General features: G+C 36.0%; 1 protein-coding gene across 1 annotated transcript in view; it reads left to right on the top strand.

The window, feature by feature from the left end:
* TRHDE (thyrotropin releasing hormone degrading enzyme) overlaps positions 1-24929 on the top strand; it is a 206621-nt gene that overhangs the window by 68976 nt on the left and 112716 nt on the right. Inside the window, exons 4-5 of the mRNA XM_074539725.1 lie at positions 10783-10937; positions 16734-16847. Of these exons, the coding sequence (XP_074395826.1) occupies positions 10783-10937; positions 16734-16847 (269 nt within the window). The remainder of the gene's footprint in view (positions 1-10782; positions 10938-16733; positions 16848-24929) is intronic.

Below are 24929 nucleotides of genomic sequence, written 5' to 3'. Positions count from 1 at the left end.
CTAAGATTGTAAATTGTAGTGGATTTGTGTAGGCCTGATTGATCTTTGTTCTATTCTGCTAATTTAAATTTGAGGTAATATTCAAACTGTTTGACGAAGTCTTAAAGAATGACAGACTACTAAACTTGGAAAGATAATCTGCTAAACCCCAGGGAGCACAGACATTGTGGTGTCTCAGTCCTTAGAAATACTCAAAAGCCATCTGGATATAGTCTTTGGTACCCTGGGTCTTGATGGCCCTCCTTGAGCAGGTGAGTTGGACAAGATAGCCTTTGGAGGTTCCTCCCAGTCCCAGCCACTGTGGGAATCTGTTAGAGGACTGCCCTGATGCCATGTTAAAGGTACTTCAAAAATTTAGCTTTATGTTTTCTGTCATCCTGTTTCTGAATTGGCTGTGGGATTGCAGGGAGATCTCTTTATCTCAATTCTTGTTGTCTTTTCAGACTTCTATGATGTCTGTAAACAGGATTTCTCAGTAATGGTTACAGTAATTGCTGATTAAAAACCCCCTACATCTGGCAGAAGTTTGGTTATATAATTCATTATTCCAAGGACTCTCAGTATCTCTTCTGTTGGCTAGACATGATGATAATGCTGTTGTACTCTATCTGCACATCTCAATGCACTAACAGCTCTCTGTACTCCCAATACAATACTTCCAATGTATATCCATTATGTTTTTTTTTTCTTTTGTTTGTGTGTGTTTGGTTTTAGCTTGGCCTTTTCCCAGTCTTTCTAAAGTTGTTGAATGCCTCTTGCTGCTTTCTCTTCCTGTTTTTTCCCATAGGAAATGTTACTCTGTAAAACTTGATACCCTGTCTGTGCCATCATAAGATGAATGCATAACCTTTTCAAATGGCATCTGCCTGAATTTTGCACATTCATCTAACACAGGAATACCTGATATCAATGGCCTCTCAAATTACTTCCTTTTGTAGGCAGTAAAAAAGTTCCAATTTTAAGCAGATTCATCCTTGTTCAAAAGCAAGGGATGATGTAGCTATTTTGTTTTCTTATTTGTTATATTCTGCAGTTGTCTTACTCTGCTGTAAATTTGAGAACAGCAAGGCTGCAGTGGGATTCAGTTGCTGCAAGCCCACTGTTATCCTATAGTGGTTTGTTACTAGTGTGTTGGGATTATTGGTCTCAGTCAGCAATGAGCTGTGTACATTGTGTTTGTTTAGATCTTTGGATAGTGCAAGTAAAGATTAGTACAGAATGTAAACTCTGGTGGAGGTCATATTAGACACTGAAAAAATGCAAATGAATTACTAAAATGAGAGGAAAATGTTGTTATCCCCCACTGAAGTAAGAAGCTGCTTACCAGCCAGTTTAGCAGGGAAGATGTCTTTTAGTCTAATAAACAGATATTTGCATATCTAAGGAAGTGAACAAGCACTATTAAGAAAAGTGGACAGACTTCATCTCAAAAAAGGAGGAAACAGAAGGAGTGAGGATGAAAGATGTAAATCCATTTAGATCCCAGGAACATTTCAAAGCCTGTTGTGATTTAACTGACAAAGAAGTATGAAGATCTCAGAGGGAATGGAGGAGTGCACCTGAAGGTACTCAGTGAGACATTCATCATTTGCAGATGAATTCTCAGACCAGAACTTGTGAATAATTTTTTGATGATAGGAAAAATGTGAAACATAAGGTGTGCACAAGGACCTGAGCTGTGATTACCTCCTTGTCAGTGCCAGCTCAATGTGGATGTACAGATCAGTGTAACTACATTAAACATAGATTTTGTCTGTTTGGTGGTAACTTTAGTAAGCATTCAGCAGTGTTGTCAGATTTGAAAGTTAATGATAAAATGTATGACTGATTTTTTTACCTGAATTTGGCTTAAATGTGATTTAAGGGAACAAAGAAGGCATGCTTAATATAAAAATATAGCAGTGCCATACCCTAGGGCATTTGTGTATCATGAAAGTAAAAAGGAAATACTAATAGGGGTAAGTGTTGCTGTCATCATCCCCCTTGTCAGTATAGTCACTCTGTTGGTGGAGTGGAGAGCTGTAATCCATCACCTTTTCAGAACTTCTTCCCCCACTCTGATGAGGACTGTTGCTTGTCCAGACTGTCGCTGTGTGCAGCTCCACACGTTCTCTGAGCTCTGGACGATTTTCTGTCTTGAATTTATTTTCTATTGGGATATTGGTGGATGATTTTCTGTCTTGAATTTATTTTCTGGTCGGATATTGGATTATCAATCTTACTCTCTGTGTCAGAGACCTGACTGATCTCTGTAAACTTCGTTCTGGACTAGATGGTTCCTGTTGTTTGCCAGGCTTTGCTTTTCCTTTTTTTCTGAGGAAGTCAGGAGTCTGACTGAAATACTTGTCCCAGGTCTGTCCCTATCTCTTTTGTTATCAGTTCTGGTTAGCTCCTTGCCAAACTTAAGTACAGTTCATTTGGTATTGGTTACTCTTTAGTATGTCACTATTCTTTTGTAACTTCAGATAACAAATATGTCTTTCCTAGGGTATTTTATTTTTACAGTTTGCAGTATTCCTTTTTTTTGACAGATTTTCATGTTTGGGTTCTACTCTCTGAGTTAACTGAAACTATTAAACACTTGTAGTGTGTCTGGAACCACAACTGTCAGAAAAAAGGCTACTTTCTAATTGCTGCCTTTATTGTCACTAGTATCAGTTGCTTCCAGGTGCAGAACGAAGCACCATTTTCATCTCTTCCCATTGTTTTTCATGCTCAGAGAGATTTTCAGCTGTGGTGAAGCTATTCTGCTTTTCCATCTTGCTAATTTCTTTGATTTCTTTTAATTATTTCCCCCTTCCCCTCAGATAACTATGTGGGCTTAAGTCTGGGCCCAGATGCTTAAGCACAGACCCTCTTTATTTGGAGACATGTTACTGCCTGCCTCTGCATAACAGCGTGGGTACAGGGTGGAGCCCACCACTCAGCTCTCCAGCAGCAGGAAAGTGAAGCTTCTTGATGGTTCAGATCTTGGTGCTGCATTTTACTGTGGGAAATGCAGGGTGACTGTGCAGAGGCATGATTTTTTTTCTGTTACAGTCTTGCATATGTGATTTTTAACTGTGACTTTTTGGCCTGTCAGGAGTAGCTGCACAGCACATGGTTGGCAGGCTGTGCCCATGCTGATAGGTAGCAGAGTGAAGTAGTAAATTCACTTAGTTAAATCTCTCTAGGAAGTCTAAATGCATAAAGAAGTTCACCTTAGACCTCTGTATTCTAATTCATCAGGGTGTAATTTGAGCCTCTTGTGAATATGGATTCTGTGATAAGACTTAGTTTATATGGTTGCATCCTTAGCTATGAGTGGGAAGGAGAGAGTTTGGACTTGCATGAGGACAAAGTGAGTCCTCTGTTACTTGTGTTTCTTTAAAATTAAAGGTGATAGGTTTTTATTTTGATATGTCATAGAATGATACTAATTCTTGTATTAACAAAATTTAATAAATAAAGTGATGAATGGATTACTATTTTTAGTGTTGAGATAGTAAAGTTTTATCCTGATCTACTATATCAAAAGGATTTGCATAAGAATGTAAGATAAACTCTATTCTAGGACTTAGGATACACAGCAAGATCTAAAAACAGTATCTCAGGAGCTATACAGCACAGTCCATTCGCATTTCTTCATCTTACTCTGGAAAAGAAAATAAATAGATACACTCCTCACAAAAACATTGCCTTCAGATTTAGTGAATATGATTGGGTATATTGTAATTTTTTCTCCAGGTGAAATGTAAGATACTGCAAATGCTAAATAACTGCCTGTCTTTGCAAAATTCCTATTTCTACTTTCCCTATTAAACTGTGCCGATCACCTGTGAATGTTATCTCACTTTAAAGCAAACGTAAAAGAGGTAAATCTTGGTATATAGAGTGTTGTACATATGCAGACATTAATCTCTTTATTACTGTGGTGCAAATCAGTTTAATGTGTGCCAAATGAAAAAAAAAAAAAATCTCATTACTACTCTTAAGTAGAATGGAGTTCTGGAGTTTTCTGTGTACCTGCACCTTGATTTTGTAGCAAAGAGAAGGAATATGGCAGTGGCACTTATCATTTTCTTTGCAGCAGTGTTCATACTGATAGTGCTCAGTAATCAGTGTCGTGTTGTTTTCAACCATAGAATCCTCATGCTCTATTAACTCTGGTGGTAGGAAAATGGCTGTTGGCAATTTTCCATCATGTCAGTGCTCTTAGTATTTACGTTAGAAACAGTATTTATGAAGGCAACAAAAGTATTTCTTGTTTTTTCCTCTCTCTGGATATTTCCGTGTTGGGAGTGGGAATGTATTTTCTCTGTTTGTCTGTTGTTTAGATCCTGTAGAGAATGCATATACAGTACTACCCCTGTTATCTGGAGTAACAGAAACCTGAGCTCATTTCAGCCTGTGTCCCAGTTTGAGCCAGACAGCTGCCTGTTTGAATTCCCACCGAATTAAGTAAGGCCGAAACTGTGAAAAAAAAGTTTATATTTATAAAGAAACTTTGTGAAAGATTTTTTTTTCCTTGTTTAATACTGAGCAGAAATTCATAATGATCTGTCCAGGTATTATTTTAAAAGAAAAGCATTGCTCCTGTGCAGATCGATACAACCTGGATGATGCACAATTCATCCTCAATGGGCAATTGCATTCATTTTTCATTTTAACATCGAATCATTTGATATACTTTGAAATAACAAAGCAATGATCTATGGACTGGGGGTATCAAAATTGAAAGAAATTTAATGATATGCAAGTCAAATAAAATCAACAGATTTCTATTTTATTTTCTGAAACTATAAACTAGCTGTCACCCAGTGTCAAGGCTCAGTTGCTTGAAAACATATCAGTTTTTCTTTCTGTGTTTCTGCATATTCTTTCTCCTTTCCCTCCACAGCTTTCTCTCCCACATTTTTTTCCCTCTTGGATCCTTTAATATTCACATTGCATTAAACATCAGCTATATGTATCAAATACTCTGAGAATCCATCCATTGTTTATATCAGTTAATGTTAAGTAATACTTTGTACAGCAATAAGAAGCAATAAAAACCCCAGCAATAAACTGCTGTGTGGTAGTGATTTCTCCTCAGGGCCTGCAGCAAGCCATTTGATTTGACCAGAATAACAGCAAACATTTTTAGACCTGTCCATTAACTCTGCAGGCCAGTGTCTGTGTGGGTTGTGAAGCGTCAAGCTTACAGAAGGGTGGTGGTGGTATAGTCCTGGAGATAAAAACTGGTGGGTGCCAGAACAAGCATTTGGCTGAACAGAAGCATTCATTGAAGCTTTCCTGTGGGAGGGTCATCCAGGTTGTTTGTGGCTTCTGTGTACTTGAATACTTAACGTGTACTGGGACAAGGCAGACCAATAGTATTAAGTTTAAAGACAGCTAATTCAGGATATTTAAGTCCTAACTGCCAAAAGTGAAATACTGAATTGATTTAGTTTTCAGGAAACATGCACTTAGTATTTTCTGAAAATAGAGTGTTTCAAACTGTCTCAAGGTAAATATGGGCTTGAGAGAGCTTTTACCAACCCTGGGATGTTTGGTTTTTTGGTGTGTCATCCCATTGTATCATTCCCCTGCCTGCCTCTTCTCTCCCCCACATATTTTAAGGGGATGAAATTATATAATGAAGTGACTTGGTTTTCCAGAACAAACTTCTTTGACATATACTAATCAAACAGTGCAGAAAAAAAAAATCAGCAGCTAATTTATATATTTCTTATAAGTACCATTATCAGTAGTACTTTATCAGTAGAAAATTTGAATATTTCTTACAATAACTACTGTTTGACTTAATGTTTTTTAATGAGATCTGTCACTTTTTATATTTGGCTTGTTCCTTAAAACTCTGTATAAATCATGAAATGGTATTGTGCTACAGAAAAGCATCTTCTACTTAGTAAAACAAATTACTTTGATTAAGGAATCTGAGTGGCAGAAATATACACTCTTCTGGTAAACAGTTCTTTTTTCCTATTGGTACAGTAGCATTAATTTAGGAAATTGCGCAAGGCCTTTAGAGAGCTTTAATAAAGCTATTGATTGCATTATGCAGTACTAGGAAAGGGCAAAAAACATACTTATGGCATGACTTAAATAAACTGATATTAGTCCATGCTTTGTCTTAACTTGTTGAATTTGCTGCCAAAAAAGTGGAAATCCCAAGAGCAAGATACCTGCACCAATATCCTGAAAAAAGTTTTTGAAGAAATGAATTAAAATAACATTGTGAGAGGCACATAGATAAATTCAAATTATTTTTGTAGTGTCTGTCATTTTTTGTAATAAAAGTAGGGATAATAAGGAAAAAACATGGAGTTCATGGAGTGAATAGTTTATCCCTGCATGCCTCCTGGGTTTATTAAGGAAAATGTATGTGTAAAAATGCTTGACAGAAAATTCTTGTCTCTCACTTTGTTCTCATTTACAACTTGTGATGTTTCAAGGGTCTCAGCTATTTATTTGGGAGACTTGTCCTGTATGCTAACAGAAAATGTGCAGAAATAATTCATACATCTAGTTTTTTTTTCCCCTTTAGTGCTTTTTAACTTCTGTCATGAGTATTAGAAATTTAATAGTCATATGTTCTGGAGTATCTAGCCCTTGGTTACATTGCAACCAACAGCTAAAACAAATAATATTGCAGTGCATAATGTTAGTAAATGTGGATGTCTGTTGGTGTTTATTCATGCGCTCATATTTATATGTAGAGTGAGGATGTATGCATGGGTGCAATATCCTTGTCCAGCTTCAAATGGAGGTGGTTAAATGTAGTAGAATCACCGTGATGAAGAAGATGCTTTGATGTTTGCAAGAGAGTAGGATGGTAAAGGGCGGGGGGGAAAGGCCCCACAGATCCATGGCACTCTGCGTGAGAGAGCTGGATCTTTTTGCATTTAATCCTTTTCTGTTCTAACCTTGCTATCATTTAAAGTAAGAATGATGTTCCCAGTTTGTGCTTTGGGGAATATAATGGTTTTTAACAGAACCTAGAAGATACCGTGACTGAGTGGCAAAGATTGAAAAACAGTATCATTTGTACAAATTGCACAGATACTAAGTTCATAGATAAAAAAATCCCCATCAAATGTGTATTTTCTTTGTGGCCAACTTAGGTGTGAAATTGCTAATTTCTATTTTGCAGTATGATGATAGCTTGCTGATAATATCAGAGGATTATATTTTGATGTAAGCTCACATAGTTATGATGCCTTAATTAAATGTTTGGAAATAAAACAAGTTGTTGAGCTATGTACAATTTTTGTAATTTAATTTCTTTTTCATCAAAGTGACACAGAAATAGATTTTTAAAAATTTATTAAATCTATTAATGTAATCCAAATGCTGTCCTTCTATTCAAATAATTGTACCAGTATAGCATGTTAGTGTGAAGCTCCAACACATTTTTGTCTTTTGATTTTATTTTAGATGTATAATTTTTACTTGTTGGTCATGAATTTAGTTTCTGTGGAGGCCAGGAGGTAGAAACCCTTTATTATTCCAGCACTGCATGGGACTTCTGCACTGCCGTATCAGGAAATCTCAAGTAACAGTTTTATGACGCATGAGGATATTATTCTCTACAAGCAATAACACACACTTCTATTTCCCCAGCAATATCCACATAATCAAACATTCACAAGTGCTTTACAAAGAATTTAATTAAATAGTGTGCAGAGTGACTGGATGCAGCATGTACACAAGCTGTTAGATATTCAGTAGTTCCCAGTTTGCAGTTAGTGCAGAACACTTTTGTGCAGTAATATGTTGAATGATATTTCCATCAAAATGTGCATTATCACTCCTCCCTTTGTACCTTACTCCTTAAAAATGATACTAAAACCTTAACAGATGTCACCTCCAGAATCATAGGATACCTTGCTCAGAGCTCTAATATGGTGTGATAAACAGGGAAGTACCAATTCTCATGTTGAGACTTGAACACCACACATTGTTCCTCTGAAATGAAGCGTTTATTACTCCCCAGAGAAAGATATAGATTATTGTGTCTTTTACCACAAAACTAGACGTGGTTGGAATTTTATTTAAAGGTTGTGGAAATTTTTGAAGCTATCAAAGACCAGCCACTGAAAAATTAACAATGAGACTTGGATATTCAGAATTTAGATGTAGACAATAAGAAGCAAAAAATTTCATGACGATGAGTATTTTCAGAGACCATTCTGGCAGTCAGTGAAGATTAAGAAAGTCTCTTTGGGATTAAAGTGTAGTGTATCAGTCTCTGTACTAGGAAATGATAGTGTGCTCATACTCACTCAACATTATTGGTATGCTCATGTCACCTGCAGGGATTACCATTCTGGAAACTGACAGGGTTATCTAATACGTTTTGTTTTCTCTCTTCAAAAAAGCCCTTTCAGCAGTAGCCAGTGCGTGAAAGGACTTTTCAGGTTTGCAGAGAAATGGGGCTATGTTGGATGAAAGTGATTTAAAATATCCCTGTGTGGCTGCCTTCCTGCAAGGCACTTATCTGTCCATCAGATTGGAAGGTTTTGTTGCTGTATCAGTGCTGTGAAGTATCAGTCCAAACCAGAAAAGCAATAACAATGACACAAACAGTGAAAGACAGTCTATAATTAACCTATAAATGTGTTTAGTGTGAGACCTCACCCTTGTTTCCCAGTTCTGCAAGAGTTATTTCAGTTTATTACTGGATGACACTGACAAAATCTATCCATTTTGGCTGGAAAGAAAGACCAAAAACTACAAATGAACTCAAAGGAGAATAAAGAGTTGAAAGGACCAGTGAAAAATAGGGACTTGGTTTTACTTTTGTGCCTGTTCTGTTCTGTGTTTAAAGGGAAGTGCTGGAAACTTAATTGGGGTAAATAAGAACAGTATTCATCTTCTGAAGACACCTTTTGGAGGAAAGTTTAATTGATATAAGAGAAGTTATGGCTTCCTTTACAGAGTTGAGAATGTGAAAGATCCCTGTTTAATGTTAATGAAAACTTACCATTAACTTCATTGATTCCACGTGGTAATGTTTGTGTCTTCTTTTTCACCCCCATCCCTATTCCTTCTTTGTATAGCAGACAGGAGCTTTTCGTTTTGCATGTAATGTATAAAAAATTGCAGTTATTCTAAAAACTTAGTACAGTTCAAGCTTCAACCGAAGAAGAAAAGGAAAACATGTAGTTTTGAATTTACTCACATGCCTTATTTTGAGCACCATGTTTTGGATTTTTCCTTTTTTTCTTTAATTAGACTTGTGTTCTAGTGTTTGCTTTTCTATAAAATATTTATTTTTTAACATTTGAAGTGTGTCTCTGTGATTTGGATGTTTTCTGCATGTATTGGGAAGTAGCTACTAGACTTGCCTTGAATTCACTAGGAGGCTGGTATTTTTATGCTTCTTAAAGCAGGCCTTTTTTAGGAATGCCAGAATATGCCTAAATTCTCATTTCCCAGTATTTCAGTGGCAACTTCCTTTGAATCTTGGAGCAGGACTTCTGCAGTCTGTTTGTTCTCCAAGCCAATTCCAGCACATGCATCGGCAAGCCAAAACAGACAAACCTAGGAGAAGTGTCAATGCTGTAATACAATTTATAGTGTTATTTAGAATAATTAGGTCAGAATTGCACTTGTTCATGTTAGGAAGTCACCCAGTGAAGGACCACCTAGACAGACTTGTGATAACTGCCAATGAACTAGCTTTGGAAGCAGAAGAAGTAGAGGCAAATGAGGGAGGAGTGTGGCAGCCAGGCTAATTAATTAAGAAGTCAGGCTAATTAGTTTGACTGGAGGGAGCACCATGCTGATGTCACATTGCAGCTTCCAGAATGCTGTCTGATTTGCACACGCATTGTACTGGGCTTCAAATAGACAAACAACTTGTTTCTGGGCTCTTTCAGAAATTTTTTGCCATGAAGGAGAATTGTGTATTGGTTCGTTTACGAACCTATATTGAACCTAAGGAAATTTACTGCAATTTTAGATTTCTTTCCAGACTGGTAGTCAATTTAGTTCCTTTTCAATCTTGGCAGTAAGATTTTTAGAAGACATGTATTGTAGTATTGAGTTGTTCAGCCTTATGCCACTGGGACAGATTCCTTGGTGCTTTTTTTTACTCGATGAAGGACCGTCCCATATTGTTCCTAATATTTTCTCACTTAATAAATACAAAACTGAACTAAAGTTCCTTAAGTTGCATATGGTTCCATTGTTCCAGCTGGCAGGGCTGAGAGGTGGCTGTCAGCAGTCTTGCTCCCAGAGGATGCATGCTAGCAACAGTGTACATTGTAAAATGCCTTGTTCAGTAAGAACTGGGGATTCTGAACAGTTTGCCATTTTTCTTGATGTTATGAAACGATATTTCTTCAGTGCACCCCTAAATGTCAGTCATTGCATACAGTTTGATGTGTAAGATGTTCATAAAGGAGTTGCTTTAATGAAAAGATTAAAAAATGCTTGTAGTAAGAGTCTGTGTTACTGTGCTGATATGGTATAGTAAACATTTGAAGCAGTATCAAACTCAGAAGTAAATCAACAAGGCGTTGTAAATAAGCTGGATTCTGTATAAAAAGCTTCGTTAGAAATACTTAGTATTGTATTACATAAATAACATGGTTATCATTTGTGAGCAGATAGTGGCATAAGATAAAAATGAATACTTTATTAATGTTTCCTAAGAAATATTACCAGAGTGCATTTTTTTCCCCATGTATGTTATATAAAATGCTTTTAGTGATGATTTGTGGTCCTTCTTACAATAGCTCTTCAGCATAGTAGCTCCCACAAGGAGTTAACATATATATTTTCTATTTCTAGATCTGTTGGCTGTGCCTAAGCATCCATATGCTGCTATGGAAAACTGGGGACTGAGTGTTTTCGTGGAGCAAAGGATACTGCTAGATCCAAGCATTTCTTCTATTTTATACCTACTGGATGTCACCATGGTCATTGTACATGAGCTATGTCATCAGGTATTTAAGGTGTTCACATACTTGAGCTTAATGTCAGAAAGCATGTGCTTTTCAGAACTGAAAATGAATTTGTATTGTACATATGAATGGCTGTGAATTCTATTGTAGCTGGAATCCATGGAACATGGAGGTCTGTAAGACCAATCCCTCCAATACAGAAGCTGTGAAGACTCAAAATGGGGTTAGAAGAGAAAACTGGTAGCAATAAACAGCTTCTCTGTCTTCCATAGCAGTATATTCTGTGTGTTTGTGTGTCACTGTATTTGTTACTGGTATGTAGAATAAACTTGTTGATAGCAGATTCATGCTAAGTTTCATGTTCATGTCAAAAAATATTTTGGCTGAAATCAATTTAGTAGTAGTCTTTGTCTTCTGTGGTATATACATATATCCATTTTCTCTTTCTTGGTTTTTTTTCCCAGTTTGGTATTGACCCTCTCTGTTCACCAACAGTGGATAAGTGAGTCTTTATGTTTACAGAAACTATTGTGTCAATAAGAAAACTTAAAATAATAAACCCATATTACAATTTATTTTACATTTTTCCCATCTTCTTATCTCAAGCTAAACACATTACAAGTGTTAGTAATACTGAATTGAATGCAAATGTTATTGAAGAAATTTGCTACAGGGGCAGGAAACGCTTTCTTACACTCATAAGAGGCATAATCATAGCCTTCAGGTTAAAATGAATGAAATCCTACTGTGTAATCACCATGGCTTACATCTGTGAATTTACACAGTATTCTTTAAAGGCAATGCAAATTCTTAACACTTTCTGCAAATAAAAAGTACCATGTGAAAGGAAGTCATTGAAATGGCGTTTTGGGAGATGAACCTGAAAATAATTCTCATTGGTCAATGAATATGAAGTCCTCAACTAAAACAGGAAATTTTTATTGAAAGTTACTGCTGATTTGATCTTGATACTATCACCTGATTTTGCTATAAGCTCTTCACTGTGCAGTGCAATAGAGTAGTACACAGTCAGCTAGAAAAATTACAGGGCCTTAGGAACCATGTGTGGAAAACATACATTAGGTCATCAAGTCCCAGCTCCTGTGAGTATTGGATTTTTCCACGTGATGTGTTTGTAGTGCCGGGTTCTGTGCTCCTGATTACAGGGTTATATGGCTTCCCTTAAAAGCTTTTGATTAAATCTGATACTAAGTAACTATTCCCAAGTGTTCACCTTAAGTCTTGGTTTTTCTGAAATAGTTTCATTACTTCCATTTATTCTTTGCACTGCTTTGATAATTTCCTCTGCTTCCAGAGCAATTTGTACTTCAGATATGGGCAATTATCACATCAGTAACTGACCAAGTTTGTTTATTTAATTCTCATAGACACTGAAGCCTTTTTACATTGTTGTGGGAATTTTAGAGGATCATGATGTGAGCAAAAACTATAGGTGAATTTATTTTAAGGTAGAAATATGATCATAAAGTGCATTTAAGTGACCGTAAAACTGCAGATATGAGGAGGTTTACTTGATGTCCATGTTGATAATACTTCCAGCGCTGTTTGCTTAATTAAAAGTAGCTTCCTCTATTCCTGTTGCTGCTGGTTCTGTTTCAGTACATGCAGATTAGGTATTTGCTGAGCTACTTCACTGGGTAGCTAGACAAGACAGAAAAAATTGAAGTTAAACGACCATTTTTTCTACTTTTTGGATGCAGAATTGTCACACAGAATATGGATTATTCACCTGCAAATAAAGTTTAAAGGGAGAAAACTAAAAAAAATATAACGTAAAAAATACCACTGTCTAGTATCTCCATCACACTGTCTTTATTTAGCCCTTTTTTCTATCTTTATCTTACCATACTCAGAAGCCCCTCAAGGAGCTCTAAATGATACAATCTTAGATGAAAATGTACTGAACCAAGACCAGGTTAGGTCCAGGATCTCTTGCCTCTGCTGTTTAATTGTTATTTATTCACTGCATTTTTCATTGTCTTTGGCTGTGCATCATATCACCTGTTAGCCTGAGGTGATGCATTAATATTCTTACCCTTCACTCATTTTTACACACAGAATAACAAAAATTAACCAAATTCTCTCTGGCACAAGCAAAACTAGAATCCACATTGCCAGTTTTGGTTTTTATTTATTGGGGCTTTTTTTTAGATTTCAGGGAAGAGGAAAATGAAACTCTTCTAAAATATGTGTGGATTTTTTTTTAAATTTTATTTTAATTGTGTCATTGTCCAGTTTCCCTGACTTTAAATCCATGACTTCAAGATTTATGGAACATATCTGAGCCTGTAGTAAACTGATCTGTATGAGAGACCTGTTACTTAGAGTAACACAGCAATTTCTTTGCTAATGTTTCCAAGATTAGAGAAACCAGATGAACATTAAAAATCCGGATTCTTGCCTTTAGATTTGACTTTTTAAGAATTGTAATTACCAAACCTGCTCTGTATTAATGCTTGAGCACAGTGCTCAAGACAGATAAAAATGAGAGACAGTGCTGCAAAAGGAAAAATTCAGTGGTTGCTAGAAGCCAAGTAAAAAGTGTGTAAGAAAGGATTTCATGTCCAGTTTCTTCATAGCTGACTTCTCATGTTTGACCAGGTATTTTAGGTACACGTGTTGGGAGAGATGCATAAAAATTACTTCAGTAGTGTTGGTTCAATAGTTTTGTAGGGTGCTATTTTTTGATATTTCAGCTTGAGTATTCTTTCAGAATATTTTTTTGTTTAATTAAAAAGAAAATTGGTCATAAGTGTTTTGGCATAAAATCTTGTCCTCCAAGCTCCAAAAGATGAGTTGGTCAAAACACATATATTTCCACCAGCTTAATTTGATAGCCTGAAATCATTACCATAATTTATTAAAATAATTCTTTTAAGGTAGTAATCAGTTTTATTTGCATATCATAGATCAGTTCCACCTATAGCCTGTGAAGAAAGAGTCATTTGAATTTATGCATCATGATTTTTTGTGATAGTTTTCCCACCTGAGCACAAAACTTGGTGTGACAGATTGAGTTACAGAAGCATGAAAGCAGAAAGAAAATTAAAAACTTCTAAATCAACATTTTTTTTAAATAATCTCTAAAAAAATGTATAGAAAAGAGTGTCCTTTCAGTGTATCTGTAAATTAAGTACTTTCTGCATATCAGGTTGAACATAATACTTGAAGGAGAATAGAAATTTATGTGATCAATACATTTCAAAATGAAGTGATGGTCTTCACTCCAGGGAGATAGAGCCTGTAGTCAAATACATAAATAAATAAATAATTACTTAAAGAAATTTAATTACAGTTTTCCTTTGAGACATGTAACACCTAGGAAGATAATAGCACCTTTCTGCTGGAAAATTTGGCTTTCTTGCTTACAGCCTCTGGGTACTGCTCTGTCTCTGACATCCATAACTCTCTCTGATACTGTTCAAAAGTAGTTAAGCGAATTCCCTACATTGTCATATTGATATCACATACTGGTTTAATGCCTTTAAAACAATTCTTCCTTTAGGTGGATAATTAAACAAATAATTTTAAATGTATCATTAACAAATGAACCCAGAAAACTCAAAAAGGAGTTGAAGAAATTCTCTTTTGTAGCACCATAAATTAATGTTATTAATTCAAATTACAGGATGAAGTATTATGGACTTTAAAACCTTTATTTTCTAAAAGTCTCTCTGATTAGTCATAGTTCAAAATGACAGTTGTACCACTGGTATCATATTTGTTCAGTAGTACTCCTGTAATTCAGGAAATAAACTCTGTTATAATAAATGCTGTTATGTTTAGTCATTAGAAATCATTTAAGCAGCCTACTCTGGTATGAATTTAGCTTCCATACTTCTTGGTGTATGAAAGTTATATTCATTTTATTGTTTTAAATTCTGCAGAAGCTATATGAATATATTTCTAGCATTTCTTTGTCTTTTCAGTTACATGTTCTTTAGATCAGGATCTATGTTTAGTGGCTTTGTAGAGAGTTAATTTACTGATAGCCTTCAACTACATTATGCATACTGAGTGTGCATTAAGTTTAGCTTCACATAGTGTATGAACATGACTTCTAGCACTTCTTCTCATCTTTTCTCTCTAAATTCTTCAGGTGGTCTTCGGAGACATTCATTGCCATTTTTTTCTTCATTGTTTTCATTTGAATTCTGTTTGCTGAACCTTATGTGGCTGTCTGGTAATCTTCCAGCTAGTCTGGTCTTTGCTTGCTAGTCTGTCCTTTGAAGCTCCAGTGTGTTCACATCACTATGGATCCTTCTGTGCATGTCATTCTCACTCCACAAAGACATGCTCAGAAGTGACATCTTTCATTCAGGTCCCAGACAAACCCTTCAAACAAGCCAGCTGTCATGACATCAAACTGCTTATGGGCCATCTCTGCTTTCACTCTTTCCTCACTCTCATTACACTTCAGCATCAGTTCCTCTGCACTGACCTGAGTTTTTCCCTCTAGAATACTTTTTGCTCCCTCTCTGTATTTTTAGAGCTTGCTTACAAATGAAAGCTCAAAATTATCTCTCTTGATTGTAACTAATTTTTATAAATATTATGAGAAAACTGGAAGATAATGTTACTTCAACAAAGTTTTGTTATTTTTTTGGCAGAAGAGATGCTGCAGAGTATGAAATAGGTTTTCATAATACTGTCAATGTTTTTGTTCTTACCACTGGTGTAACATTATTCAGGTTACATATTGCAAGCATTTAAATAATAATTTAAACAGGACCATCCATCAGCAGATAAAATATATGACATCTGGTTTCCTATGAATTCCAGTTCTCATCTGTTTTCCAGTGATCATCCTAGCTCTGTGTAAAATCCCTCTGACACCTGCAAGTCCTGTACTATGAGAGTTGTGTCTGTTGAGGTATACTCTGTGAACAGGTTGTGTTCCTGCCTTGCCCTCAGCTCAGGCCCTTATTCTCTTTTCAGCTGATGATCTTTATTTACTTGTGTAGTTTATGGAGTTTAGTTATCCTCGAGATTTCTGTCCATGATAAATTAGATTGAAGTCAGTGGGGATGTTGAAGAATCATCTGGAGGAAATGGGAAAAGCAGGCAGCTCAAGTAGGGCTCCTTTGAATATACACAGGTAGGCTGTGCCATTTCAGATACCTCTGCTTCTGATTGCTGTTTGTGAAGGCTGCTCATGTCCTTTAAGTCATATATGAAATTTCCTGGGCCTTTGTGGGTATCTCACATACCCTAGTCTCTTGTCTAAATGCCATCAACTTCCTGCTTTTTAGCTTCTGAGTCCTACCCACAGAGAGCTGGCATTGTTGTGTAAAGCTGCCTTCTTTAAGAAACCTGCCAAGGAGAGGAGCATCAGTAGTATGGTAGATGTTAGTGGGCAGAGAGCAGGCAGAAAGAAATGCTAAAATTTAGGTCTGGGGTGGAGAATGTGTTCCCATTCTCATATATATGTTTTTTGTTATTCACACTATGCATGATGAAATTCCCATGTAATGGATCAGATTACTTGAGTTAGAAGCCTTTTTCTGTCCAGTGTGTGTTAGTCTGTTAAACCTAGGTGAGCATCTACTTCAGAGAACTAAACTTGACACTGTGAATACTGTCCTCAATGCTTCTTTTGCCCTGCTTGTTCTTTTCTGTTTTACTTCATTAACTTGTTCATCCTGTAATGTTGAATTAATTAGCACAGGAGAAATACAGTTAGTGAATTTCAGTGTGAGGTAAAAACTACTGTTTTATTAATACAAGTGGAGAATGTGTTTGTCTAGGTGAAATATATGCAAACATGGTTTCCTAAAGGTTGTTAAAGTTGTTCATGTGAACTTTTTGTTTTTCCAGTGGTTTGGTGACCTTGTGACTCCAGTTTGGTGGGAGGATGTGTGGTTGAAAGAAGGTTTTGCTCACTATTTTGAGTTTGTTGGGACAGACTACCTCTACCCAGGGTGGAACATGGTAAGTCAGTTCTATGTTGTTAGTGTGGAGACTCCACAGAAAAGTTGCTCTGCTGTTAGACAGAGACTGCTGAAAAGTACCAAATGATGCATGCAAGTATCAGATGACGAGTGAAACAAAATTGCTAGGTGTGAAGTAATTTTACAGCATTGCAAAAGTGTAATCTGCAATTTATTGCAAAAGAAATAATGTCGTGTCTACCGTAACCCAGCATTAAAATAGCTGCTGTCTCTCTGCTTAGAAATATTTTTGATTAAAGCAGTTATGATTTAACATGGACTATTTTTTAAAACATTGAGAGCATTAAATTTTATCCACAAGATAAATTGGAAAGAAATGTTTGACTAAAACATTCTATGAAAATGAGCATGTTTTTTCTTACAGTATTCTGTTCTTGTCTCCCTAAATATACTCTTTTAATCTTCCTGGTATTGTTTGCATATCTAAAGTAAATGTTAAATTAACATAGGTTGCATAAATTGAGAATTTATGTTTTGGTATAGTTTGTAGCTGTACGCAGTGGGACATGCTTTTTCAACCAGTGTGCAAATACAGGAACTCTCTGAGGGAACTGGGAATTCCATAATGGGACATTATTTTGGAGTCCTTCTGTTATATCATATTGTTTCTTGACAGAATTTTTATGAATTGCTGTAGTCTAGCTATATTATATTTGTAAGAAAAATAAGAGAGATGAGACCTCAGTACAAGGAAATCATATATGAGACCGTGTTGAAGGTTCCAATAGAGATTTTTATTGTCCTTTGGACATGTGCTAATGTTTGCTAACCTTTTGTGCTTATATATGCTTGAATATGTGGCAAAATATTTATTATAGGTCATGATTGTCTGACAGATTTTTTGGGGCGTGGATGTTTTGCTTAAGCTCTTAAAAACTAATGTCTGAATATTTTTTCCATTTCTATGTGCTTTCTTGAGTATACTTATCCCATTAACTTATGGCACCATAAAATGAAGATGCTATAATTATGAGTTAAAACCAATTTTTAAAAAAATAGTTGTATACAGGTTACTCTTGAGTTAGTTATGCTTCTTGTGAAATTTGAATTCTTTGTAGTATTTTATTTTTTCTTTCAGGTGTCAATTATGATTTATAGTTGCATTATGAAAAGGAAAACAAACCTTTATTTGAATTGACAACTTTGTTGCATAGGTAGGCTTGTTGGGTTTGCCTGGGTTTGGTTATGTTAAAACTCATTCTATTAATCTTTATAAAGAACACAACCTGAATTACAATGTAATAATTCTAATTGTGAATGCAATGAAATCTGGCAGGCCTTTGTGTTTTTAGCATAGTGAAGTGTCATAGATGACAACATTTATACACTGAATTTTATCTTCAAATCATCAGTCATTTGTTCTTCACATAATCAGTCTAACAAATTCAGAATTACTATGCTTAAGAAGTCATTTGGAATATAGTATATTTGCTTGAAATTTCTGTGGAATTAATATAAGGTTCACTGTTATGCAAATAACATGCCCATCATGTGAAATCTTGGCATTCTAGCAGAATACAGGCAAGAAGAGTGGATTGAGCAGGGGATGGCAGTTAAACTGGGAAATCAGAAATGTGCTGCATAAATTAAAATTAACTACGTAATATTGCTGTGCCTGAAAAAGTATTAATCTATCAAGTTTTTCCTTAAATTAAAAAAAAAGAGACATATATTGTTCGTAAGGCTTTGGATATCTTTGGCCTTTGGTATAAAAATGATCATATTGACATATTTAAATGATGACAAAATGAGATGAAACTCAAAATGGCTTAATCATACTTCATTTTTTTGCAGACTACTACAGTAGGAATCAATACTGTTGTGTTTCAGCATGTTGATTACATAGATTGTAGGAAGAGGAAGCAAAAGTTACAGTTACTGAAATTTGACTTGCTGAAAATTTTGTTATTGCTGTAAAGTGCATTTGCTGTTTAAACATATTGACTGACATTTGTAAACTTGAAAAACTTGAAGCAATCATGTATAAAAAGAGAAACTGTTCCAAGCAACTGTTTTTTAGAAGAGAAGGATGAAGTACAAGTTGCAAAAACAAGAACTACAAACCTTATTTTCTGTCCTGATTGCCAAATAGTGCAATATTCCAGTATTCTGTTTCGTGTTTTGTCAGTAGTAATTCATACCTATGAATTATAAATAAAAAAATGTATGATGTATGTTACCACAACTCTTTGTGTCAGGAAAAGAGTGATAAACTAAAATCCTCTTTATTTCTAAAGAATTGGGAAAGTTAGATAGCTGACTTCTTTCCCTCATAGTTTTGAAATGTTAACCTTGAAGGTTTGCGCAAGATGCCCATGGATTAAAATGTCAAAATCAGCTTATTTTTAGCTTACTAAAGACTTTTTGTCACATTCTTTTTTGGATAAATGTAGAAGCAGAAGACTGGTAGTCCATTCCAGAAAAAGCACTTTTGTCTGGAAATGCAACTTGGGCAATGGATACACCTGAATAAATGGTATCTATCCACAGCTTCCTCTCTAAGTTGTTGATATTTATAGGCTACAGGAATGTAAGCTTTCACCATTAAGGCTTATAAACCACGAAAGTTTTGATATGACTTGTCTGAAAATGTTTCTCTTTTAGCAGAGCTGAGCATTTTTCAGTTTCCATCTTATCAGGCATTCACAGCCTTGGTATGGCTGAACCTGAGACTCTTGAGAAGAGCTGTCTTTTAGGCATTTTCATACCAATACTACTTAAACCAAAAGCACCAAGTTCTGCACAAAACAGGGATCTATGATTCTTGTCTGAAACCTATGTCTTAGCTTTTCCTTCTTCTCCAGGTTCTTTAGCTTTCTTAAATATTTCTTCCCCCTGCCATTTTTCATTTTATCAGTTTTTCTTTAATTGTCTCATAGACTATTTTACAATAGGAAAGATGAATGGATAACAGTGCCAACTACCGTGGAGCTGCAACACTTTATTGAGCATTCCAGCATGTCAGGAATTTCTTGTGTTGTCCAGAAGGCATCTACTGCCATACTTCATCATGCTTGCATAATCTTAATGAGAAAGGAAATCCAGTCCTTATTAAACCCTTGCTGTCCTTATGTCCTGGATCCTCTAGCTGAGGTCTGTTCAGCCCAGAGGAGAGCAGACTGAGGGGACCTCATAGCAATCTACCACTTCCTCATGGGGGGAAGAGGAAGGGCAGGCACTGATCTGTGATGCCTGATGACCTGAGGGAATGGCCTGAAGATATCAGGGGAGGTTGAAGTTAGCTATTAGGAAAAGGTTCTTCATCCACAGGGTGGCTGGGCGCTGGAACAGGCTCCCCAGGGAAGTGGTCACAGCACCAAGTCCATCTGAGTTGAAGCAGTGTTTGGATGGTGCTGTTGGACACATCGTGTCACTCTTAGTGATGGTCCTCTCCAGAGCCAGGACTTGGACTCGGTGATCCTTGTGGGTCCCTTTCAGCTCAGATTATTCTGTGATTAAAATTTTGGGGGGAAAAGAGAATGAAGAGGCATTCTGATGGAAGTGTCCATTATCCATTACAATTAATGTAAAATACATCAGAACTTTCCCAAGGAAGGGAATGAAGTTTTGCTGGTTTTAAAACAGGAAGATGAGCTTTCTGTGCTGAGATTCTTAATTATTATCCCAGTGTCTTAATATCCTTTTCCAAAGCTAAGTCGCTTCAGATTAAAGCTAGAATTTCTCATTTCCTTCCTTTAGCTAAAAAAAGAAGGCCCTGCATGTTACTTTTTACCTTGTAAAGATGAAACTATGTTTAATTTTGCAGGAAAGCTCTCTCTGCTATACAGTGATTAGACATTTGCCATGGGAAGGAATTCACCATTCTTCCCATTTCATCCTCTTGCCTTGCCTGTCTTCCAAATTAAGAGTTTTTTAAAATTCTAATTCTGAAATGCCTCAAATTCTTACTGCTAGATTTCATTCTTAAAGGTCTGGGAACTTTAAACAGTTGTTTCTATGTTGTCAGGATGATTTTAAAAAGAAAGCTGTGTTTGCAAAGTGTTCCTCTGAGATTGGGAAATTTTGCTTGATCATGTGTGCTCAGAATAGTCATCTGCATGTGAATTCCCTGGCTGTTGCTATTTCATGATTTAGAAAAAGGCAAGATTTCTGTTTTAGAGGCTTCCTCTATGGTTGTTTCTCCATGTCATCAAAAAGCAACCACAGCTGGATGTGAGTTCTTGAGCTGTAAGATCTTATGACCAATACAAGGTAATCTCACTTTTGTGGAAGGGGCCTTTGCTGGTTTTAGAATCAGAGAAAATTACAGTGGAAAACTCCATGATGGTAATTTCCACTTCAGTGCTCTGTCTTTTCTCATCTACCATGCTCTCCTTCCTCCTTTCAGAGGCCTGTTTGCAGCTGTATATTCCATCTTTCTCTTGGGTTGTTTCTCTCATATCCTGAAGTCCTTTGCATGTGGCTTTGTAAAGGAAGGAATTCAGCTGAGGCTTGCAGATCCAGAAATTTATTGGCTGGTCTTTTCCCTCCATATTTTCTGGTAGAAGGAACCATCATGTTTGTCCTTGAATGTCTCTGGTACTGGGTTAGATTTTGAGGACTATGACAGCAGGAATTACTGGCATGTAATTTGACCATACATCCATCAAATGAGCATCAAATACTTTAGCAGTCAGTACCTGGCTTGGTGCTGAGAAAGCATTTCACAGAGCCCAGCTGCCTTCTCCCTTTTTTTATTATATAAAAGTTAGCTTTGCTGACAACTTCACTGGCTGAGTCAAGGTGTAGCACACCAGCAGTAGCTTTGGATCCTATGTCTTCTTGATCCATTAATGCCTTGGGATAGGATTTTCTACTTTCTTATTTGCTTACTACTTTTATAATTAAAGATGGTCATATCTGCCAGAATTTTTCTTAAAAATGAAATTTTAAATTAGTTTTTCTTATTAAATTGAAAACTTTTTACCTGTATAGAAGGGTATCTTTCCTCCTTCCTTAAGTGAGCTGTGCTTCCTTTACACTATTAGGTTCCACAGTCTGGACAATCCTGCTATTACTACAGACGGCTGAAAGTAATAATGAGGTTGTGTATCAGCGTGTCTGTATCATAATAAGTAAGAAATAGATAAATGATCTTAGTTGCCCATCTTTCTCATTGACTTGGTTGTAATAATGAGTGAATTCAGCCGCTGGACACATGCATATCTTTAAAGTGCTTTGTCTCACATGCCTCCTAATGCATTTGCCTCCATCAGTAAAAATTTCTAAGCCATTGTTGGACTCATACAAAACCCAGAAAATCATTACAAGTTTTGAAGTAGACTTAAGATATGGACCTTTTTGATTTATTTCATTATTATTTTGGCATTTCAGACCTGAGCTATAGCCTGCTTGATCCTTCTAACCCAACATAAATATCATGCTGGCTCAGCATTAAGGGAGAGGAATTCAGCCTCTCGTTTTTTAAAACTACTTTCATCTTTTCTTTTTTTGGTTAAAGGCTCCCCATGCTGGTGTAAAGTAAGGCTTTAATTAATACCACATGGAGTGTTTTTCCTCCAGTAACTGCTCAGTGAAGTCAATCCTTGTATGATTTTTTGTTTTTACTTGACTATGGGGGAAGCTTTCAGTGTAAAATTAACTAGAATCTCATGTATAATTGACTTTGGCGGGAAAAAAAGAGATTGTAAGGGTAAGGTGCATGATCTGATTCCTAATTACTAGCCCTTTTTAAGCATACCAGGTAAGAAATCCTTATACTAAATTTTGCTTATAATAAGAAAAAAATTTCCATTTCCATGTTTACTTCTTAAAGACAGGTTTGCATTTTTTTAATGCTCTGGCAAAGTAGATTAATATAGGGAATTCTTTAAGTAGTTAACTCTTAACAGTTAGAGATCAGACATAAGTGAAGATCAACATTTAGATGAAACATTTATTCAGGAGATTAAGTAGGGGTTTGGAGAATGTCAGTCTCCTAGCTTCGTGTCATTTTCTACTCATCTCGAGACAGCAGTTTAAATGACATTATGATGGGAGCTTTGGAGTAATGTGAGTTCAAACCTTCTGAGTTCAGGGTTTAGATGAAGCTTTCATTTCAGAAAAAAACTTCACTCAGCTGTCTGAATTTCACATAATTTTGAATCAGTAGACACTTCATCTTCAATAAAGATGAGAAACTTTGCAGCAACTTTTGCCTCAAAGCAAGGACTCATTACAGGGTTTCCCTGCTGAAACAAGAATATGCGCTTCATCAGAAAGTATGGTTGTTATGGGAAATTCAATAGAAAAGTTCAGTTGTATTTTTGAGGGCGTTCTCAACTGAAAGACCGATTCTCAAATTTTCAGCGATCCTGAATGTGCTACCACTTTATTTTAAAGTTGTGGCAGTGTGCAGTTACTTGGAGCACAAACTGGTAAGTAATTTTTGGTGTGTCTGCATAACATCTTTGCTTCCTTCAGGACTTAACTTGTTGAATCTCATCACTTTCAGATTGAAGCACAGTCTAGGTGTGCAATACCTGAAAAGTATTTTCATGAATGGTAGCCTCTGACAGTAGTTGCTGGAAGTTGACTCAGTATGCCAACTACATCATAAAGCCACTTTTCCTTTAAGTATTATTTACTGTTTCTTGAATTGAGATGATTTTCCTTTACAAATTTCCTCTGTGGTGTTTGAATTAGAGGATAAGCTTCATACTTTGTTGCCTAATATTTTAAAATGCTCTAAAGGCAAATGCATGAGGAAAACTCTGTTCATCTGTTTGCTTAATGACTCTATTTCAGCGAAGGCTACTACATATATGGTGGCAAAACATGATCTTGGAGAATGAAATAGGCCTTTTTGTCAGTCAGTGTGAAAATTTCTCAATACATTTTGCAAGATCTTTGACAGGAAATGCAGAAAAGAGGGTTATGAAGGTAGATATGGAACTGTGACATGTTTGCAGGTGATCAATATAGAATGTGTTCCAGGCCTCCTTCAGTAAATTATACACATAATTGAGGCACACATCAGAGATGCAAACTTAAAAAAACCCCAGTTTTTCAATTGCTCAAGGTATTTACAAAAGATTACTATTGGAAAGCAAGAAGGAAACATTGCTGTCGTTTGCAAGTACTCAGGAGACTTCCTGTGCTATGACAACTTAGGATTTGTAAGCATGTAGACAGAAAGAACTTGATTTCGGCTCTCAGTGGATCTTATCTGGCCCTAATGTATTTTACCAAACCTTAGATTTCCTCATAGATTATATTCCTCTGTTTTTTTAAGCTTCATCCTGTAATACATTTTGTTAGAACTCAACTGCTGGTAGTGTATATGCTGGTGTTTTTTGGTTGCTTAAAAAATTTGCCCCTGTTTCTTTTTCCCTAGGGTGCACTTTCCATGTAAACCCAAATATTTGTGTCTTGCAAATGCTTGTTCTCTTAGGCATGAAAAATCACTTATCTTCTTTGTATTCTTGGTGGCTACTAAAGCTCTTGTCGAGATGATCTTTTCAGAAAATTTGTCAGCAAGGTCATTTTCAGATTTGCACACCAATGTTAAGCTTTATTCATGTAGATTTCGCAGTCCATAAAGTGTTCAAATGGCTGTCCCAGAACAAAGGCAATGCCTTTAATATTGAGGCCTTTGATCTCTTCTGCGTACTAATTATCAGTTTGGGCTTTCATTATGGTGCTTCTTTAATTCCTTTTTTTTTTTTTCTTTCATTTTAGTTCTTTTCCTTAGTATTTCGTAATAATTTTTAGAAATTAAAAATTACGTGACTGTCTTTAAGTATTACATTATTGTCATGCTTTTGTTCTTACATTATACCTCAATATGATATTGTAAAATCACCAGCAGCAACCTCTCTCCATTACATCATTGTTACCCTGTTAAACACAATACATTTTTCTTGAAGGTAAATGCTTCTTGAAGGTACAGGACATTTATACATGAAGAGTGGCCACTATCTCAGAACAAGGTGAATTTGAGTGTTGGCTAGGGAGAGGACAGCACAGGAAAAGGATAAGTCTTTCACGGAAATCTTGTGCAAAGCAGAGAAGGTCTTACTGGTGAAGACTGAAAGAAATCATTCCTATGAAGAGACAAATA

Source organism: Zonotrichia albicollis, chromosome 4, assembly GCF_047830755.1.
Source record: "Zonotrichia albicollis isolate bZonAlb1 chromosome 4, bZonAlb1.hap1, whole genome shotgun sequence".
NCBI classification, from domain to species: domain Eukaryota; kingdom Metazoa; phylum Chordata; class Aves; order Passeriformes; family Passerellidae; genus Zonotrichia; species Zonotrichia albicollis.
This window is presented reverse-complemented; position numbering and strand designations above follow the sequence as displayed.